General features: G+C 36.2%; 1 protein-coding gene across 17 annotated transcripts in view; it reads left to right on the top strand.

Moving 5' to 3' along the window:
• Positions 1-19,735, top strand: part of Asph (aspartate beta-hydroxylase) — a 263,046-nt gene that overhangs the window by 44,851 nt on the left and 198,460 nt on the right. For 7 of the 17 annotated variants that reach the window (XM_023702441.1, XM_023702439.1, XM_023702440.1 and 4 more), the window contains exons 3-6: positions 164-208; positions 1,603-1,671; positions 6,545-6,724; positions 13,167-13,208. In XM_023702441.1, the coding sequence (XP_023558209.1) occupies positions 164-208; positions 1,603-1,671; positions 6,545-6,724; positions 13,167-13,208 (336 nt within the window). Of the gene's footprint in view, positions 1-163; positions 209-1,602; positions 1,672-6,544; positions 6,863-13,166; positions 13,209-15,932; positions 16,514-19,735 lie in introns of those variants that run through there. The other 10 variants (XM_023702449.1, XM_023702445.1, XM_023702446.1 and 7 more) reach the window with 9 other exon arrangements.

Raw genomic sequence — 19,735 nt, 5'->3', positions numbered from 1 at the left:
AGATTAATTAACAAATTTACAATTCCGAAGCACACTTCTGAGTAGATTTTCTGCTTTCACTGACTTATACTGAATGCTGTATTGCTAGGGGATGCATGAAGGAGACATTTAAAATGTACTGTTAAACACAAGTAACAGTTTTCATGTTTTTACATGCATGCAGCCAAAGCAAAGGACTTCCGTTATAACTTGTCAGAGGTACTTCAAGGTAGGCTATTGGCAATGTATTCAAGTGCATTTGCATCAGTCTCTCAAAGATCAACTGTTCTCCTGGTTATTAACAAAATATGAATGTGAATAAGACCAGTTTCTCCTTGTGAATTTGTTAGCAAAGGTGGTATTTTCTAATGTTTAAATGTCATTTGAGCTCTATTCTTTGTACAGTCTGGACTCATAGATGAGCACTTTTCATTTTCTTAACAGTAGATGGGACTGGGCATTTAGCTGAGCAGTGGAACACTTGCCTAGCAAGCTGAAGCCTTGGGTTTGTCCTCAGCACCAAAACCAAAAAATAAACCTCAACTAAAAAGCAATTACAAAAAAGACCAAAAAAAAGAAAGAAAGAAAGAAAGAAAGAAAGAAAGAAAGAAAGAAAGAAAGAACACTTTCATCTCTCCATGATTGTCATTTTTAATGCTTGTGTGATAAGTCAGACTTCTGCATAGCATGTTAACTTTTTTTAAGTAGAGCCACATGGGGAAAATAAACATGGGTCATATCTGCTCTGTGCCAAATTTGTTTGCTTTTATGCAGTCTTTTAAAGTGTTTTGAATTAAAGAAGTGGAAACAATATTGCTAGTTGTTTTTTTTACACTAATGTTGAATTTATGAATATTGTTTTAAAATTATTGCCCATTATGATGTTTCTTCATAGCCCTTGTCCAATGCTAGCTTTTGGGCCATGTTGATTATAGAATGCCTTGTAGGGTATTGACAGTATTAAACTCAGTGAAAATGCTAAATACAGTTAGTCCTCCTGATGTGAATTCATCAAGATGTTAAAAATATCTATTTTGTCTTCTTTTGATGATCTTTTCTTAGTGGATCTGTTTTTTTTGATCCCCGGCACCAAATGCCCCACCAACCCTGCCCCCAGGACAGGCTGAGCCAGCCAGAGTCTCGGGGTAGTGGCACATGCACACCTGTGATCCTAGCGCTGGGGAGGCTGAAAGCAGGAGAATCACCGCGAGTCCCAGCTGCGTAGTGAGACCCTGCAACAACCAAATACATTTAAAAAAAGCAGTTACCTAAAATATTTTTAACAATGTAATAAATTTTATTATTTACATAAATTATACTGCTTTCACTATTATAACATTATAGTACTTTAAAAGTGATGAGACCAGTTAGTGTATTGTTTAACCCTTAAATAAAATAATATATCACAGTCTTAGAATTTGTTAAGTGAACATTTTCTGACTCTAATTGACTTGCCTATGATTCCTGGTTAAAATATTTGCATGGTATTGCTTTGAAGGATTAAAAAAAAAAAAGGATTTCCTTTGTCAATAACATTTATGGTTGACGTGTGGGCCTTTAATAATTCATATTAAATGTGTCTTCCCTTTTGTTTTTGTATCTATCATTTCTTGCTTATTATAGGAAAATTGGGAGTCTACGATGCTGATGGTGATGGAGACTTTGATGTGGATGATGCCAAAGTTTTACTAGGCAAGTACTCATTTTATTTTGTGCTAGTGATGGGAAAATACTAGAATCAGAAGAGTGTTTCTGCTTTTAATTTATTTCAGTTGTGAAAATTTTCTGAGCAATAATTCCCCAATTTAATACATTACATTTTTGTTTAGATAATACATGTTTTTCTCTGTGAGACACTCATGTTTCAATTTCATTTGTGCTTTTAGATTTAAAGCACTTCATGTTCTGAGCTGTATATATATATCTTAACCTTTTTTAGCATCATTTAATGTAATTCTCTTTCATTTGAAAATGTAAATTTCTGAAGACTTTTATCAGTTTACAGTATTTTGAAATAAATACATGATAGTAAATATCTTAAAATGTTCAATGCATATTTTGAAATTGACTTTAAGCTATGAATTAATGGTCTTTTGACCAAGTTAACTTGTTCTGGATATCTTGGACTCTATTTATCATCACAACTGTCTTGACTTATTATTGAGATTTTTCCTGTAATGAAGATGTAGTAGTCCCTCATCTGTTTTAAAATGCTGCCTTTGGAGGCCTGCCCCTTAGCTCAGTTCTTTAAGTGGCTGCTTCAACAAAGCAGTCAGGCTCAGGTTGCTGTGGTTCGAGCCCCACAACTCAAGCCAGCCAAACCTGCCCAGAAGGCATTTGGAGAAAAAAAAAAAAAAAAAAAATCCTTATTCGATAAAATGCTGCCTTCCTAGAAAGGATGGTGCTGATTTTAATTTGCAAATTTTGTGTAATTTGGCTTGATGAAATATGTATTCTGGCATTTATTTATTTATTTTTATTTTTTGTATTCAGGCATTTAAATAGCACCACTTCCTTTACTCTAGTATGTAGCATAATATGTATTAAAATCTTACATTAAAGTATTTAGAATAATAATGGATATTACTTCATATCATATTCTAATCTTACTAGACTAATAACACAAAAGCTTCATAGAAGTACTATTTTATATGTTTTACTAACATTAAAAACTAAAAAGATACCATATCTACAGCCATTTAAATTGCTTCTGTATGTAAAGTTCATTTTTAAGGATAAAAATGCTAAATATGAAAAATATTTTTAAAACCTAAACTAGTGATTTAATGTAATACAGCTTCTTTGATTGAACTCAGGCCCTTGTGCTTACCAGGCAAGCACTTATTCTACTGAGCTATCTCTTCGGCCCCGATAGTCTGTTTTCTTACTACTTCTACTATTTAATGGGAATTGATTTCTGCCACTTAAGGTGCTTGCTATAAAATTTCCATGAAATTTCCTTTCCTGACTTAATGGCATTTTCACTATAAATCTGTCATTTTGTATCTAAATGAGGATGTCTGTACATACATTAAATCCTCAGATGACTATAATTTTAGTCATGTAAAATAAATAAAATTATATGAAATAACATATCAGGGTGATGGTAATTTTCTTACTGTGAATGATGTGTTACTCCAAAGTACTACTTTAAGGAATGAATTCTGAGTTTAAGTTTAAACTCAGAATTTTAAATCTGAAGTTTAAATTAACTTCACGTGGGTCAAGTTCTTTTTTATTTTTAGAAATAATTTTCTCATCTATTATATTTTATTGATTTTTTTCGGATTGAGAATTTGAATTTTAACATATTTTAGATTTCAAAAGTTTATTCCCTTTAAGATTTTTAACTGACCCTAAGAGATTAAGTAAATGTAACTTTGAGGATTACAGTTTGTAGATAAGCACATATGGTATAGATAAATCATAATTTGTTCCTTTTAGAATTTTGTACTAGGAAATGGAAATAAATTTGGTGACTTGCAGTGTTCATTTTGATAATTTTAGTAGTAAAGAAAATAAGGCTAAGATAAGGGAGCTCTTCTGTTGGCATGCACTAGCTCCTAGCCAGCTTGTGGCTTTAGGAGAGCTGTCAGTCTCACCTATAGCTGTGTTCCTGTGCTGTGTGAATTCTCTGTGTACAATAGAAACGTAAACATGGATCTGACGATTAGAGTCCTTCTCTAGCATGTGAGATTGTGATGGGTTAGCAGCTCCTATGTTACTGGCAAGTGACTCTGAAGGTAGAACTTGGTGAAGTTTTGGCCAATAGAGACTTCAGTGGCTTCTGTGTGATCAGAGAGGAGAGATAAAGGCACAAATACGATGAGCATTTATTCCAGAGAATAGGCTTCCTGGCATTGTGTTCATTGGGGTGGCACTTGAAGGGTTAAGGCTAAATTTGAATAATGCAGGTTTTGGATTAAGGTAGAAGGAATACAGGGAGGGAGGAAGGTAGGAGAAGAGAGCTTAGCATGGCAAATATAATAGTGTAAACTTTTGCAGGTGTGCCATTTATTTATTAGATATTTTTCTGAATATTTTTAATGTATATTTGTAAATCATCAATTTGGGGAAATATAGATATTCATGTTTACATTTTTGTATCATTTTAAGTTTGGGTTTTTCTTTGAACTTAATATATGCGAATGAACCATGATCAGTAGTTGTCATTAATTTTATTATTTATAGCCAAAGCCCTTTTGGTATATTTTGAAAATATACTAAGCTCATTCCTTTCATTATTTCCTATTTCTGTGGCCAAATAATCTGAAATAAAAGTATCTTTGATTTTGGTTTGGATTATTGGTGACTACATTGTTTGGAAATATATTCTTTGCAAACTTGTGTCCCACATAAAACCAATAGGAAATGGTCCAAGGACTTAATGCTCACAGTAGCATCACCTAAGGATCCACTGGTCCTTTCATCCCATCACACCTAGCTGGTGCCATATCTGATATGGCTAGAGCACAACGTGAAGCCAGCCTGCACTTCTTAGAACTTTGATAACTGTTCGTAGACTGGGTGGACCATGAGTGAGCTCAAGGCTGGAGCAGAGTGGCATTGATGCCCTGCTCTTTGCTGGGGGCCTGCTCTTATAGGCTAAGAAGGTATTATATACACACAGATTTCTTTGTCATTCTCCAGGACTTTTGTCTTTAGAACCACAGAAAGGTTGCTTAACGAACAGGGTTTTTTTTTTTTGGGTGAGAGTATCAGGAATCAAACTTGGGACCTTGCGCTTGCCAGGCAGGTTCTGTGCTCCTATATCCGTGGCCTAATTGAGAAGTTTTGCTTAAATGGTTTGCATGCTTGTTGCACATTTTAATCTGTTATACTGAAGAATGAATGGTTTTATGTTTTGTACGTAATGCTTAGAAGTACTAGTAATAAATTGGAACATGGAGAAAGATATAATTTTTACCAACTATTTAGCTGTAATGTATTAAGACAGAAGGAAAAACTTTTCTTCTCCCACAATCTTGGATGGAAATTTAGATCTCCTGTTCAAGCATTTGTCAGCTCTGAAGTTCAGTGAGAAACTTTATGGGCTTGTTAAAAAATAAGTTAAATACTAATTACAATTTGTGTCTTTCTCTTCAAATATGTGAAGAATGACATACTGTAATTCTTTCATCGACTAAAGCAGAGAAAATTCACTATAATCTTTAAAACCTAGATTAGCTGCCACAGTGACCTTTGCATGTCAATGTTGATTGCGCTGTGGAGAGATTGTGTGTTGCCAAACCTGGAAGTGACTGAATTGAGGGGTTACGTATACTCTTCGGTTGTGGAAGTTCATCTGTATAGCAGCCCATAGTACCTACCCTGTTTTTCTCCTCAAAATTATGGGATATATATATATATATATATATCCATTATTGGCAGATTTTGATACTTATCAGCATCAAGAGACCTTTCCTACTCACTGCCACTTCATAGGAAAAGTAGTAATGGACACTTAGATTTCTTTTCATTAGGAGGGTCTGTTCTTGGTAGTAATGTTTAAATAATAGTGAATCTTTTTTTTTTTTTTTTTTTGATGGAACTGGGGATTGAACTCAGGCCCTTGAGCTTGCCAGGGAAGTGCTTATTCTACTAAGCCACCTTCCCAGCCCCTTTTTAAATAATAGAAGTGGCAGTCTTTGCATAAGAAGCTAATTTCATGTGCTGCAGGGGCAAGGGGTTTAGGATGTTTCCATTAAAAAGTGCCAGCTGAGGCCTTGACCCAATTTCCTACAATTAGGCAGAGTGAGTTATTAATACCTGATGCTTGTTATTGACTACAAGCAAAGGACCACAAATCAGTTGCCCGTGTATTACAGACCTAACCCATTTTAATAGTCTTAATATTTAAATGTTTTGTCTTAAATTCCATAATACAAGTGCATTGGTGCCCACTCGTGGATGGCATAACCAGTGATCCAGTGTAGCTCCAGAGTTTCCTAAGTTTACCCCACATCTTAAGAGTTTGAGGATAAGAGCAAAAGAGTGTCTTTTTTTCTTTCTTTTTTTTTTTTGGCACTGGGAATTGAGCTCAGAACCTTGTACTTGCCAGGCAGATGCTTGTGTCACTGAGCTAAATCCTTGGTCCTATCTTTCTGTTGTTGATGAATTTCATTGAAATACATATATGTCTGTGTCATCAACTCTCACTAATATCTGAGTGGTGATTTAGTGCATCTGGAGACTGTCAGAAGTTTGTGTCTTTTTCTCTGATACAGCTTCTGTTTCTTCCCATTACATTTATTGATTTGGGCTGAAACAGTTGTGTCAGTTTTCCAATTTCAGAGTCTGTAATGGGAAACTGCAGTCCTGCTCAGCAGCTGGGAGGCCTGGCTGGCGGGGAGCCGTGTGGCTTTGTAGCACGGACGATTGACAGTCGGGCACAAGGGGTGCAGCCCAGGTCATTTCCTTACTTTCCAAGATGCCATTTCTGTAAACTTCTGTGACCCTGATGCACATTCTTTTTGAAATCACTCTTTCTGGTTTTCCATCTAACAGATTTTCCATCTAACTGCTCTCATTTTCTTTCTCTCTCTTTTCCTTTATTCTTATGTAGGCCTGACCAAAGATGGCAGTAATGAAAATATTGATTCTCTTGAGGAAGTCCTTAATATTTTAGCAGAGGAAAGTTCAGATTGGTTTTATGGTTTCCTCTCATTTCTCTATGATATAATGACTCCCTTTGAAATGCTAGAAGAAGAAGAAGAAGAAAGCGAAGCCACAGATGGTGTTGATGGTACGTCACAGAATGAAGGGGTTCAGGGAAAGACTTGTGTCATTTTGGATTTACATAACCAGTAACTTTGATTCAGGGACTGCAGTCACATGGCTTATGAAACCTGGAGCAGCCTTCTTTTTTCCCCTTTCCTTCGCTTGTGCAGGGCTTAATGTGCAGTGGGGCAGTTGTGACCTTACAGTAGAAGTCCACCGTGTGCCGCGCCCAGTTAGGCTCTCGCTCTGCTGCCCTCACTTCTCCTGAAGAAAGTGGGATTCCTTCTTCTTGTAGCTGTCTGCAAAGTATATTGAAAATGATGTTCCTGGTGGTATAATTGGTTTCTGTATCATTTTGTTTGAACCCCTGTATTCACTGACCCAAATTTGAAAATTAATAGTAAATTGTGTTGTGCTTAACCTTCGATGCTTGTCTTACTAACCAACAATGTTGATTTTAATGGGCTTGATTTATAACATTATTTCTGGCATGACCCCTAAGTTGAATGCTTCTCTGTTGATCTTAAACTTGTCTGGTGTATAAAATGATGGTTCTTTAAAAGGATGATATTTTCGATCTGTAATTTGTTTAGGGTAGCTGACTTGTCAGATAGAGTCATACAAATTTCAATGTGAAATTCTGTGAAAAGGTGCTTTGGAAATTTATAATACACCATGTTTTTGCTCTAGGGTGGTTAAGTTACTTAGTTCAGATATTAGTATGTCTAAATATTTTTGTTTATGAAACAATTTATTTTAAATTTTCTTTCTAAGTATACATCCAGAGAAGGTAATTTGTATTTTTTTAAGTAAGCATATTATGAAAGAGTGAAAATGTGAATATGTATCTTAAATAATGTTGTACATATTAAAATTATTCATCCTAAATAAGTCTTTCTCTATTTTTTCCTTCACTAAGTTATTAGTTACTGATTTTCACATAGGCATAATGTGATTTTTAGATTTATAAATTACATGTATTGAAGTGATCATTCAGTGTTAGGAGAATGATTTTCTTTTCCTATCAGAAAACCTAAAAACATCTTTCAGCCAATTTCTTCAAAATGAGTTTGCTTTAATAAAACAAAAAGCAATTATATTGGCTATACATAAAATTTATTTCTTAAAGTGAGATTTCTTTCAGTTGTTTACTCCCTTGTATGGCTCTCACAACTGGAAAGGAATAAGGCTTAAGATCTTTGGTTACCACTACTCTTTGAAGGAGTGATGTTTCATATTTTAAAATTTCTGTACTTTTCCAGAATTTTGTTTAGCTTTGGTTTCTCAGAGAGGTTGAGCCTAGAAAATATTTGCATGTTAGAACATTTTTACTTAGGTATTATTTCTAATTATCAAATAATATTCCTTATTTTCCCATGTTTAACCAATTTACTTTCAAGTAGTTGGATTACTTGTTCTGCGGGTAATATGATAAATTGTTTTTTAATTATAAAATGTTAACATGAACAGAGATGTCTGAAGTCTAAATACAGGACTCTATCGGCTCAGCCATTATTTACATGTATCAGGAGATTTTCCAACTTGCTAATCTTACCACAATGTAAACAAATATTCTCTAGGTATTTTTAGATAGGGATGCTCATATTGGTCATTGGATGGTGAGTTCCTACAACTTAAATGACTACTAAAACTCCAGTTTGTTTCTGCCCTCATTACTTATGAGTTAACCATTCTGTTAATATTTCTGACAGTAAAAAGCTTCTGATTTTCACATATGTATGAACTTCAGTCAGCCTGTCGTCTAAGAAGGAGAACAGTGTTCCTTTTGAAAGTTAATTCACTCTGTCTACTACTGATCCTTTTTTTTTTTTTTTTTTTTTTTTGGGGAACCGGGGATTGAGCTCAGGCCCTGTACTTGCCCGGGAAGCACTTATTCTCCCTGGTCCCTATATACTGATCTTGTTTTGACTTTGAATTCTGTAAAATATCAAAGAGTACCAGGTTGAAGTCTAAAGACAATCTTAAGCCCTATTCTCAATAAAGTTCACTTAGCCAAATGTCTGAGAAATATTTTGAAAAGTAAATACTTCTTAATGTACCATGACTACTAACTTTAGAAGGTGTTTTACTGATGACAAGTGAATAATACATTAAAGATGTTTACATGTAGTTAACTTCACAAGCCTGTGTTTTTTTTTTTTTTTGTCATGATACTAATGCACATTTTATATACAGAAATTAATTATGCTTTAGTTTCACAAGTAAAGAATAAGAATGCAAGGTGATAGCTTGCCATTTATGTTGTACCATCTCTAGTCAGCTCATTCGAACAGCTTTGATGAAGTTTAAATACAACTAGCCAGTGAACCCCTGACTTCTGTGACCTCCTTCAACTTCTGCCTGAGGCTTTGTGTGGGTGTGTGGGGAAGGGGATAAAATTATTTGTCAGTCTATGGTCCAAACAATATGAAAGTTGGTCATCATAACTTGCTTAAGCATAATTCTTAGTTTTGTAAGATTCATCTTTTGTAATTTTAGTTCACAGTAGAAATGTTTTCCTAGTTCCTGTCTTTCAAACTTAAGAGGTTACTTTAAAAAGCCAACGTTGTATTTGGTATACTTGAATGTATTTATAGACATGGAATTTTGAATCGTACTATATTTACTTCATGCTTTTTCAGTTTTGAAAACCCTAAGAATCTCTGGAATATGCTGTGTAGCAGTGATGGTGTTGGGCTCTTACAGTGACTGTTTTAGAGGCTTTGGGTACATTTTCGTTTGTTGACATTAGGATATCTGGAGTTCTCCATAAGGCAAGGCGCAGCACACAGCAGTTTGTACACTTTCAGTTTGGATGTTTTGGATGACTCAGTGGTGGGTGCGTCAGCTGTGGACGTGTCCTCCTGGTGCTGCCCTTACTAACTTCTGGGTCTGGCTCAGCCTGTGGGGAGCCTGTGGGGAGCTGTGGGGAGCTCGCAGATGTGTGGGACAGAATGGAGCGCTGTTGGCCTTGCTTATTTGTGTTTTGCACTGGATTCTTTTCTCCATTGCATTACTTTCCTTTTTTACCCAGTAGCATCTGAATATGTCAGAAAAATATTTTTTCTGCTTTGAATTTTTTTATAAACATTTATATGGAATATAGTTTTCTTGTTTGAATATTTGCACTTTCAGAAAACTGTCAAACGCAGATATGTGTATAAATTTTATTCTTAATTTGATTACTTGACACTTATGCTATGTTTGGTACCCTGATCCTTTTTATGTGAAGCTCGCTAAGTCTACAAAGTGCATAACAAGCTTTCTGTAATTTAGCATGTTTGGTCTTCGTCAATCATAATATATGAGGTGTGATAAAGATATAGTAATTGTTTAAATTGTTTTAACAAATTATTACCATAAGACACATACCTTTAATACCCCTTAAAGTACTCCCCACTGCTTTAGCACATACTTGTCTCATTGTCCTGGCCACTTTCTGAAGCAGTTCTGGAAGGTTTTTTGTTTTTTGTTTTCCCAGTTGACATTGTCTAGTGGAAAACAGGCTCATAAAGACATTGCAGCATATCTTTGCCTGCCTTGTTCACTGGCTCTGATACTGGATCTGACTCTTCCCCAAAGTCAAAATGACCATGAGAGGTAAACATTTTAAATGGATTCAGGACATCGAGGCGGCTGTTACAGCACAACTAAAGAAAGACATTTACAGAGGACAGTTTCTTCCAGTGGTCATCTCTTTCCACTTGTGTTTTCTCAGTGTGGCTGTCTCTTCTGTGACTTCAAAACCCAGTGTGAAGAAACTCACTGCATGAAGAAACTCACTGCAGTGTCAGTCCGTCGGCGTCCATAGCTTTGCCCTCTGTCCATGCACTCCTGCCTAAAATGGCTCTTGGGACTTGTAAATCCTGTACTTTGTTGACATTGTTCCTGCTTCACTGTTACTCAGTGGATCCTTAGTTTCGTTTTCCGAGTGCTGTGAGTTTGTCCTGTCTGTGCTCTCAGAGACTGAACCTGATTGTTGTAATTTAATTATTAGTTTGATCTCTTTATCTTAAAATATTGAAAAATTATTGGCTGTGTATTTTAAGTTCCAAAAAAAGGTGGCTTAAATCGAAAATTCGTATCATTTTAAGAATTTTTATCCAAACCTGAAGTCTGTTAAGTTACTCATTTTAAGTGTTTCAGTAATCTGATGTTAATCTATTTGAGGCAAAATTAATGATAACCTTTTCATTAGTATAATTTTTTTGACTATGTCAGTTAAGTGTAAGGAATAGTGTCTGATTTTTGTGAGGTTAGTTTCTAGTGGATAAAATCTTGATCTGTCTTGAGAGAATATGCAGCAGGGGTGGTGAGATAGCTCAGTGGACTAAGCAACTGCTTTGGGAAACACAGGGACCAGGGTTCGATTCCCAGTCCGGTATTCTACTCTGGCCCCGCCCTGCCCCTGGGGCATGCTGAGCCAGCATACTGGGCCTGTTGGTGCACACCTGTAATCCCAGCACTGGGGAAGCTGAAAATAGGAAGATCTATGAGTCCAAGCTATAGTGAATACATTAATAAAGAAAAGGATTTGCAGCATCAGGAGGGACAGGGGAGGGAGGCACTAGCAGTACTAGAAGGCAGTTCATTTGTTTTATTGTTTTGCAAAGTTTACATAGCAGTAGTAAAAAAGACAAATAGCCCATGGTCTTTTTCCAGCTTCTAGGGCAGAAAGAGACCAGGAGGATGATTTTCCTGAGGTTCATGTTTGATCCCTGCCTGGATCTTTCTTCGGGATAGGAGTCCGGTTCATAATTTTATGAACTAGTATGGGCAGCCTGATTTCCATGGGTCTCAACCTCAGGCACCTGGTTGGTAGAATCACTGACGGTAACTTCAGGCAGCTGGGTACTCATGCCCTATCAGTCAACTGTAGGCGCGTGGGTACTAGTATTCAGGAGCTCAGCTGCAGTACTGGTCTGTAGCTAGCTCCAGCCTGATGTGGTAGGCATCCTGGTAGGCAGAAATCATCTCCGAGCCTCCCACGGGGAGCTGGCCAAATTGTCAGCCAGGTTCATGCCCATCTCAGACACATCTTATTTTCAACAAGGCCACCAATGTGTCCATCTTGCCTTCAAGGTGCCACTAACTCGAGTGAAGCTGGATAGGAGCTTTGACCAGAGGGTTGTGCTCTCCATCTGGGTCAGACTGTGCAGGTGGCGGGAGCCTCAATGAGCACAGGGCCGCCATGACAAGAACATGGAGTTGGAGGTGGCAGCCATGCAGAGCAGTTTAATGCTTTCTGCTATATATATTTTTGTATATTTAATAATGCCCATGTATTTAATGCTTAGTGTTATATGAAATTTGCTGTTGTAGTGTGACATAAACTTTAGTGGGGAATGGCCCAAGATAGTGTTCCGTGTCTCAAAGTGAGATCCTGTTTTGAAAAAGTTTAGGAATGAAACCATTTTGTCTGTGAAAAATAAGTGTAAATATGTACTGTTCAGGTTAGCCTGCCTGAACCCATCAAGTTACTGGGAGAATATAGCCACAGGAGGCAGTTATTTGTGTTTGTTCCCCCCTCTTCTCCTGTCAGTGCTAAGACATACTTGTTTTCCCTGAATGATGAGTAGATTAGGAATGAGGGTTGATGTGAACAATATAAAAGATGTGAAAATACCTCAGATTAAAAGTGAGAGTTTGAGAGTGGTGTCAAAACATATAGAGTGGGTTCTGCAGTTTGCAGCAAGAGAGCCAGGCTTACAGGGCTTGCTTTTGGCATCATCTTAAGACCTTAGCTTTTTTATTCCTGGTGCACCTCTTCAGGATTGAGGACTATGCCTCCCACCTGACTTGCCTTACGAAATGGATTGGTGGCTTAGAATGCCGTTTTAGAAAGTTTGCGGATACATGAATGTAGAACACCATGTTGGTGGCTGAGAAGTAGAAAACTGAGGGAGCTGCTGCTTGCAGGCAGGTGGTAGGAGAATGCATTGAAAGGCGTGTGGCTGGTGCTCACTGGAGGGTCAGAAACTCCCAGAGTCTTTGTCAGACTTTTGTGGGAAACAGCTGTTGCAGGATTTTAGAGTGAAAAATTACTATGTGCCTCTGCATATTATTCTCATATAATTTTCAAAAGGTTTGAAGTGATAGGAAAGAGAAAAGCTTATGCAAACAGCAAGATTCTGCATTTTATCAAAATATGCTGCCGTCTTTGTTGTGGCAGCGGCGGCCATCTGCAGCAGCGGTGTCTCTCGTGGAGTGCATTGCTAGTGCATTTCGTGAAGGTCCGGCACACGTGGTGATTACAGTGCATCTATTTGTTACAAGCAGCTAAATTGAGGACTTAAGAACAATACATGAATGATAGAAAAAGGCTGGGAATTTTTAAAAATGGTGAATTTAAGTAAGTTCATTTGTTTTATAAAAGCGTTGATCTTTAATATGTGCTAGATGCTTATTTTTGAATTCCCTCGGTTTTTTGTCTTTATAACCTATTTTCATCTTGTGAATGCCAACAGAAGGACCTGGTGGGGTAGCCAAGAGAAAAACTAAGGCTAAAGGTATTTTCTGTTTTTCCAATTAGCCTTGAGACAAGTCTAGTGCCTGACAACGCATGATGTTTTCTGGATTGGTAATGCGAGTGCAGCTACTAATGCTAAATAATACTGCCTTTTTGATTTTGAGTGAGCATTTTAAGTAATTGTTTTATAAAACTTCATTAAATTTTCTACTGGAAGCATACAATTGATTTCATTTTCATGTTACCACAGTGTTGTCATGCTTTTACATCAAAAGCTTACAGTAGTATAATACATATTTAGAGTGTTTGTATATTCACTTCTTACCTTGCTACCCCAAATTATCCTTGTTTTGACCTCTTGAATTAGTGCTGTATAAAATATAAATTCATCAATGATTGGTTTTATTTCTCCAAAAACTCTAATCCTGTTTCAGAGCACAGTAAAAGCTAGTGTGGTCAAATGTGTACTTTGTGGTAAAACAAAGTTTGTAACCTGAAGCACTGCATTGTTCTTCCGAATTTACTGTGGTAATTCATTAAAACTACTCTACTTTTCAAATTTTCTAAGCTAATTGTTCAGTGTTACAGCTTTACTTATACACAACTGACCGATGTGCAAATGCTTTGTGTTCTTTAGCCAGAGGGGCCTGAAAGAAGTGCATGGCTATGAACTTTTTTCTTTTTTGGCCAGCTCAAGCCTGCCCTCCTGAGGGAAGGGCTGGTGCAGCATGTGGTGCCGCAAATTGACCCAGCTGCCTAAACTTGCCTACACCTACTTCTTTGGACTGCTGAGCTATCTCGCTGGCCCCGCGTGGCTATGAACTTGTTCAAGTGCTTGGCATATTGTTTGTAGTTTCTTTCTTTTCTTTTTCTTTCTTTCTTTTTTTTTTTTTGACAAAACATGAACATGGAGCTGGGGAGATGGCTCAGTGGAATAAGTGCTTCCCTGGCAAGCGCAAGGGCCTGAGTTCAATCCCTGGTTCCGAAAAAAAAAAAAAAACAATATGAACATGTAAGCCGTTCACTGTGATCTGCAGATTTTTGTGACTTGTATTTTAAGAGGAGGGAATTTTTTTTACACTAGTTCCACACTAGAATAATTCCCAGGAAGAAAACACTTTTGCCATTGAATTATTTTATTTTTTGCCATAAATAATGATAAAACATTTTTACTTTTTTGTGTCAAAAATGATAAAATTAATGTTCAATAAAAGTTTTTTTTAATTTAAAAGGCAAAGTAAACATTAAATGTTTAAGTTTCTAAAAAGCATGCAGTGTAGGCCTGACCTAACATTGTACAGGCACTTCACTTTTCTGCAGTGCTGTTGTCTGTCTCTCCAAACCCTGAAGGGGAATGAGGCCTTAACACGCTTTGGGCATGCTGTTGTTCTACTTCCTTACAGGAATTTGGGGAGATTTTTAAGAAAGATTTTTTGAAGAGTTTCAAGGTGGCTTAGTATGAAATGCAGCTAGTAAGAGAAACCTTTCATGATATTTTTGCCAGTTGATCACGCTTTTGTTGAACAGTGGCGGTGGGCCTTTGGCACCTGTGCTGTAGCAGCAGTTAGTATCGTCGAAGCTCTGAAAGGTTCATCGTCGCTGGTCTAGAGAGACACCGTGCAGAGGCGCTTTTTGTGAGCACCACACAGATGGTGCTCAGTTTTGAATAACCTTTGTACTAATGAATTTTGCATGATTTTGATTTACAAAATCATCTTGCACATTTTATTATATTTAGGAGATTGTGGGTTTTTTGGGTCATTTCTTAAATGGTATCTTATACGATAAGCACCTTGCCTCATGATTTCTTGATGAGAGATGATGAAAATTAAATTTAAGTCTTCTGCTTAACTGATTTATTAAGCTATATGTAGAACAAGTGCAAAGCAGTATCTCATGTGAAGTTTGGAATTAAATGTATATTCCATTTAATGACTCCCTCTCCTCTGATGTTCAAGTTTTGGTACTGCTGTATAAAATACATGTTTTGTTCAATTGCTTGGCATATTGTTTGTAGGTATTTTTTGGTCAAAACATGAACATGTAAGCCTTTCACTGTGATCTGCAAATTTAAGACCTATTTATTGTCATGTGTGACTCTCCAGAAAATACTAAGAAAGCATCCTTTAAAGGAATACTGATTTTACAATACTAACTTTTGTTTGTCATTTTATGTAACACAAACAGTGGTTTTCAATTTTCATATGCATGGAAATTGTTTTCTGCTTGCTTAGCTAAGATAGCTAAGTGGTATGTAGCTTTTATTTATTCATATTTTTCTTAAAGACTATAGATAAAAGTATACAAATATAAGGACAGAACTTTTTGTTTAAGCTAAATATTTTAATTGTCTTTGTACCAAAACAAGTTACAAAAAGCTTATTGTATTGTTAGCATTCCTTTCTTTGCACTGCTACAGTCCCAAAGTGTGAGTTAACACATTGTATAAAGTGCTACCCCAATGGGTAGACTCTTTAATTTTGCATGTTAACCATGTATTGAGGCAAATCATACCATACTTGAAACCAAAAAAGAAAAAAAAAGCCAAGTTTATAACATTTTTTGTGACTGATGTTTTAGAGATGTTTGTATCTCTTATTGGCTAACCTAAAAGCTGGTGAATTGAAGTTTTCTTTTTTGATGAACATTTCCTGTGGTGGGGGAGATAGATTAAAAAGTCAGTACTTTTCCACTAAATAACTAAATTAAGAGATGCCATCAGTAAACCTGTTTTTCCTTTAATTGGAAAACATGAAAATTAAAGAGCCCAGTAAAGAAGAGCTCAAGAAGGAAAAGGAGAAACTTATGTCAAGGAAAGAGAATAAAAATGAAGAGAGAAAAAAGGGGAAGACAGACAAGGAGAATGACCGGAAGGGTAAGAAAATTGCTGATGCAGACATCTCCCGGAAGGAGTCTCCTAGGGGCAAGAAGGACAGAGAGAAGGAGAAACCGGACCTAGACAGAAGTGCTAAATCCAAGGACAACAGGAAAAAGTCAGCAAATATGAAAGACAAGGATGACAGAAAAGAAAGTAGCAGTTCTGCCAGGCATGCACACTTGGAAAAAGGAAACAGCCGTAAGAGAGCCAGAGCCTGACGTGGTCCTGGGAGATGGTAATAGTCCTCACTGTGATTTGCTGCTAAGGGGCATAGGAATTGTAGAGTCCTTGCTGTGGCTAGAGGAGACGTGCACACTAGCAACTGAATGTATTTAGTTATTGGTGCTCATTAAGTAAATTCTTTAAAACTTAATTATACTATGTCAGTGATTCTAAATTCAGAAAGATGAGTTTTTAAAAATGTTATAATAAAATAGGTAATAACTTCTATTTTTATTTATCGATCATGTATTCAGATAAATATATACTATAAATTGTATTAACATATAAAATGCTTTTTGTTGAAATTAAATGAGAATATTAAAATGATAAAACTATTTTTGTTCAGGGTAGCATAAATTTCAAGTATGCTAAGTACTTGGCTAGGTACCCTCTTTCTCTGATTGCCCTTTGTTTTCTTCCCTCTTTCCTTCCTGCTTGCCTGTTTTTCTTTCTGCTGTACCTACCTCCCTTTCTCCTCCCCATCCTGGCTCTTCTCTGGACCCCTGTTCTAGCCCGTGTGGCACCTCCCTTCCCAAAGCCTTCTACCAGTAGCCCTCCCAGGCTTTTCAAGGGCTGTGTCTTGCTCAGGCTCCTCCTACGTTGTTTCATTTCTCCAGTTTTCCTGTCCCCTTTGCTCCCCGTTGCACCCCTCCTGATCCATCCCCCCCATCCCTTTCTACCTATCCTATTCACCTATCATCTGTCAAATGCTAAGTGTTTATGCCACGCCAGATCTACCACTTTGTCCATTCATGGTATCTTTATAAATAAAAGCTAGAATTTTATTTAGGAGAGCAGTTTCATGATACTGTACTTATGATACCATCAAAGAATCAGGATAGTTATGAAAGGCTTTAGTATTTCACTTTAGTATATTTTATAGTACACTCTTTTGGTTATTTTTTCATATATTTTCATATTTGATTTTATCATAACTGTATACCATTTCTAAAGAACCACAAATTTGAAATTAGAATTTAGTCCCTGATAAAACATTCAATAAAATGAAATTTTAGAAAGTAGTCAATTTCTATAAATGATGTGTATTCTTTTGTGGATGAAGTTTTAAGTCTGATTTTGATTATTGGTTGAGCAAAATAAACTGATAATCAAAAAGTACTTTCAAAACTTTCACTTTTAAAAAAATAATCCTTTTTCTTTGAAGAGCTGGAAGATTTGTTTTGGGCCAAAATAAAAATATCTCAAATTAGAAATGAGTAAACTAAATGAAAGTATTTCTAAAAGTATCATACACATTCTTTTCTATACTAGCAAATGTGGTTAAATATATTCAGTCTAACATTTAGTTGACAAAAATTCCAATTTAAGGGCTGGCCAAATAGCTCAGCTGATTAAAGCGCCTGCAAGCAGGCACAGCTGGGGTTTGATCCCCGGGCTTGGCATGCTGGCCCCGCCCCCAGGATGTGCTGAGACAGCAATTGAGCTCTTGGCAGGCTGTAAACAGGTGGATCAGTACGAGTCTGATATAGTAATGAGACCCAGAACACCCTGTAGATACTTCCCTAAAATTTAAAAAAAAAAAAAAAATCCTGTTTACATAATAGTACTATATAGTAAAGATGAAATCCCTAGACATGTATCCAGTATCTTTATCTGATCCACTCCTTTATTGTTTTTGGGTAAGACCCAAAGAAATTTCATACACTGATTAGTCACTATTTCATTTATATAGATGATCAGGACATAATAAAGCACAAAAGGAACTTTATAACTCATTTGCTTCACAAATAAAGCGTCCTGACTTCAAGTCATTAGATCACCAAGCCAGAGCTGTAATCATAGTGTTCTGCCTCTTCCTAATAGTTATTTGGGCAAATCAGCACCCTACTGGTTTCTGTCCAGCTTTATTCCTTATGGACAAAGAGCCCTGGTAGTTCCCAGATTCCTCTGTCTAGCTTTCTAGGATGGGTCTGGGAGAGAAGTCCCTGGCAAATTTGAACTGATTTGATTAAATCTGATGGCTCTCTGTGACTATTCTTGAAGCCGCAGGTGTTTCTTTTAGCTAATCTGCACTGTCTCATTCCTATGCACAGAGTTTTGGAGCGAGGTCTGAGTAGATTCTTTCTTTGCTGTGTGAAATGTTTCCCACAGGTAAAGAAGGCTTCTGAGACCAGAGGGAGGCTTTGAATATGAGACCTGGACAGAACAGAAGGGACATAGTTACCCGCCTTATGTTAAAGTTACACAATTTTTGAAACTGTATCCTGACACAACATCTTACTATTGGAGTAAGTTATTTTAAAAACAACCCTCCCCCGCAAAAAAAATGTAGTTTATTTCTACTTTGTATGACAAAATTAGTTGAATTTAGTTAGGACATTTCAGTAATTTTTACCATGGTTTTTGAAGATTAGCTATAATGGGGTACCAACTACTGTAATTTCAAGGCAAATCAGTGAAAAAGTTTTAGAATAACCTAATCAGCATAAATTTAACTTTTATGTTGCTGTTTAATAAAGTACTTTGAAGTGCTTTATTTCTGTTAATGATTTCTTCAGATATCAACTCAAGAATTGAAACAGTTCATAGATGGAGACAGAAGGGTACAAAAATAACATCAATAAATGGTATTACAAAATAATTGTATAATTTAGAAATTTCAAGACTATGAGGGCCAGGGAGATAGCTAGGTAGAAAAAGTGCTTGCTTGGCAAGAGCAGTGTCATGAGTTCAATCTCCTGAAAAAAAGAATATGAATTGAGACTTGATTTACTTTCTCTTTCTCTCTTCAATAAATAAAACTTCAGCTGAATGTTTTGCAGTTGAAGTCACACTTTATTCAGATGCATTGGTGCTTAGGGTTCAACTATAAAACACAGTTGAGTTTCAGTTAAAACACAAGAAAGGGGCAGCACACACACTAAAAAAAAAAAAACCACCCCTAATTATGGTTGCATTGTTTTAGGTTTTGCATTCACTGTTACTCACTAGGCTATTTTTTGTTTCTCTTTCATATTACCAAAGGATAATTAAAACTTGAAAGTTTATCTTTTTTAAAACAAGTCAACTAAAATCAGGTATAGAAATTTTATAAGTCTAAACAATTGAGAACCAAACATCAGAAAAATGGAAATTAGATACAGGAATGTTTTTGTCATATCTCTTAACAGAATCCTATTTGAAATTGTTATATTAGGGTTAGAATTTTTAAAAATCATATTGTTGGCATATTTTCCTTAAATTTTGTGTGGTGGTAGATCATATTTGAGTAAAATAGTCATCCTAAAGACAGTAAATTTCGCAAAAATACTGAGAGACTATTGGTTATTTCAAATATCTAAGATGTAAACTATTAAAATTACTTTTTTTGGAAGCATGAATATTATCATTGGATGTTTCTGTTTACTTGTTGGGCTGACTTCTGTGTTTAATTGGTTAATGACTTTGTGAATTTTCTTGTCTTTTTTTTTTTTTTTTTTTTGGAACTAGGGGATTGAACTCAGGCC

Source organism: Octodon degus, unplaced genomic scaffold (assembly GCF_000260255.1).
Source record: "Octodon degus isolate 3935 unplaced genomic scaffold, OctDeg1.0 scaffold00152, whole genome shotgun sequence".
Classification (NCBI taxonomy): Eukaryota; Metazoa; Chordata; class Mammalia; order Rodentia; family Octodontidae; genus Octodon; species Octodon degus.
The sequence above is the reverse complement of the archived record's forward strand: the minus strand, read 5'-3'. Positions and strand labels throughout refer to the sequence as shown.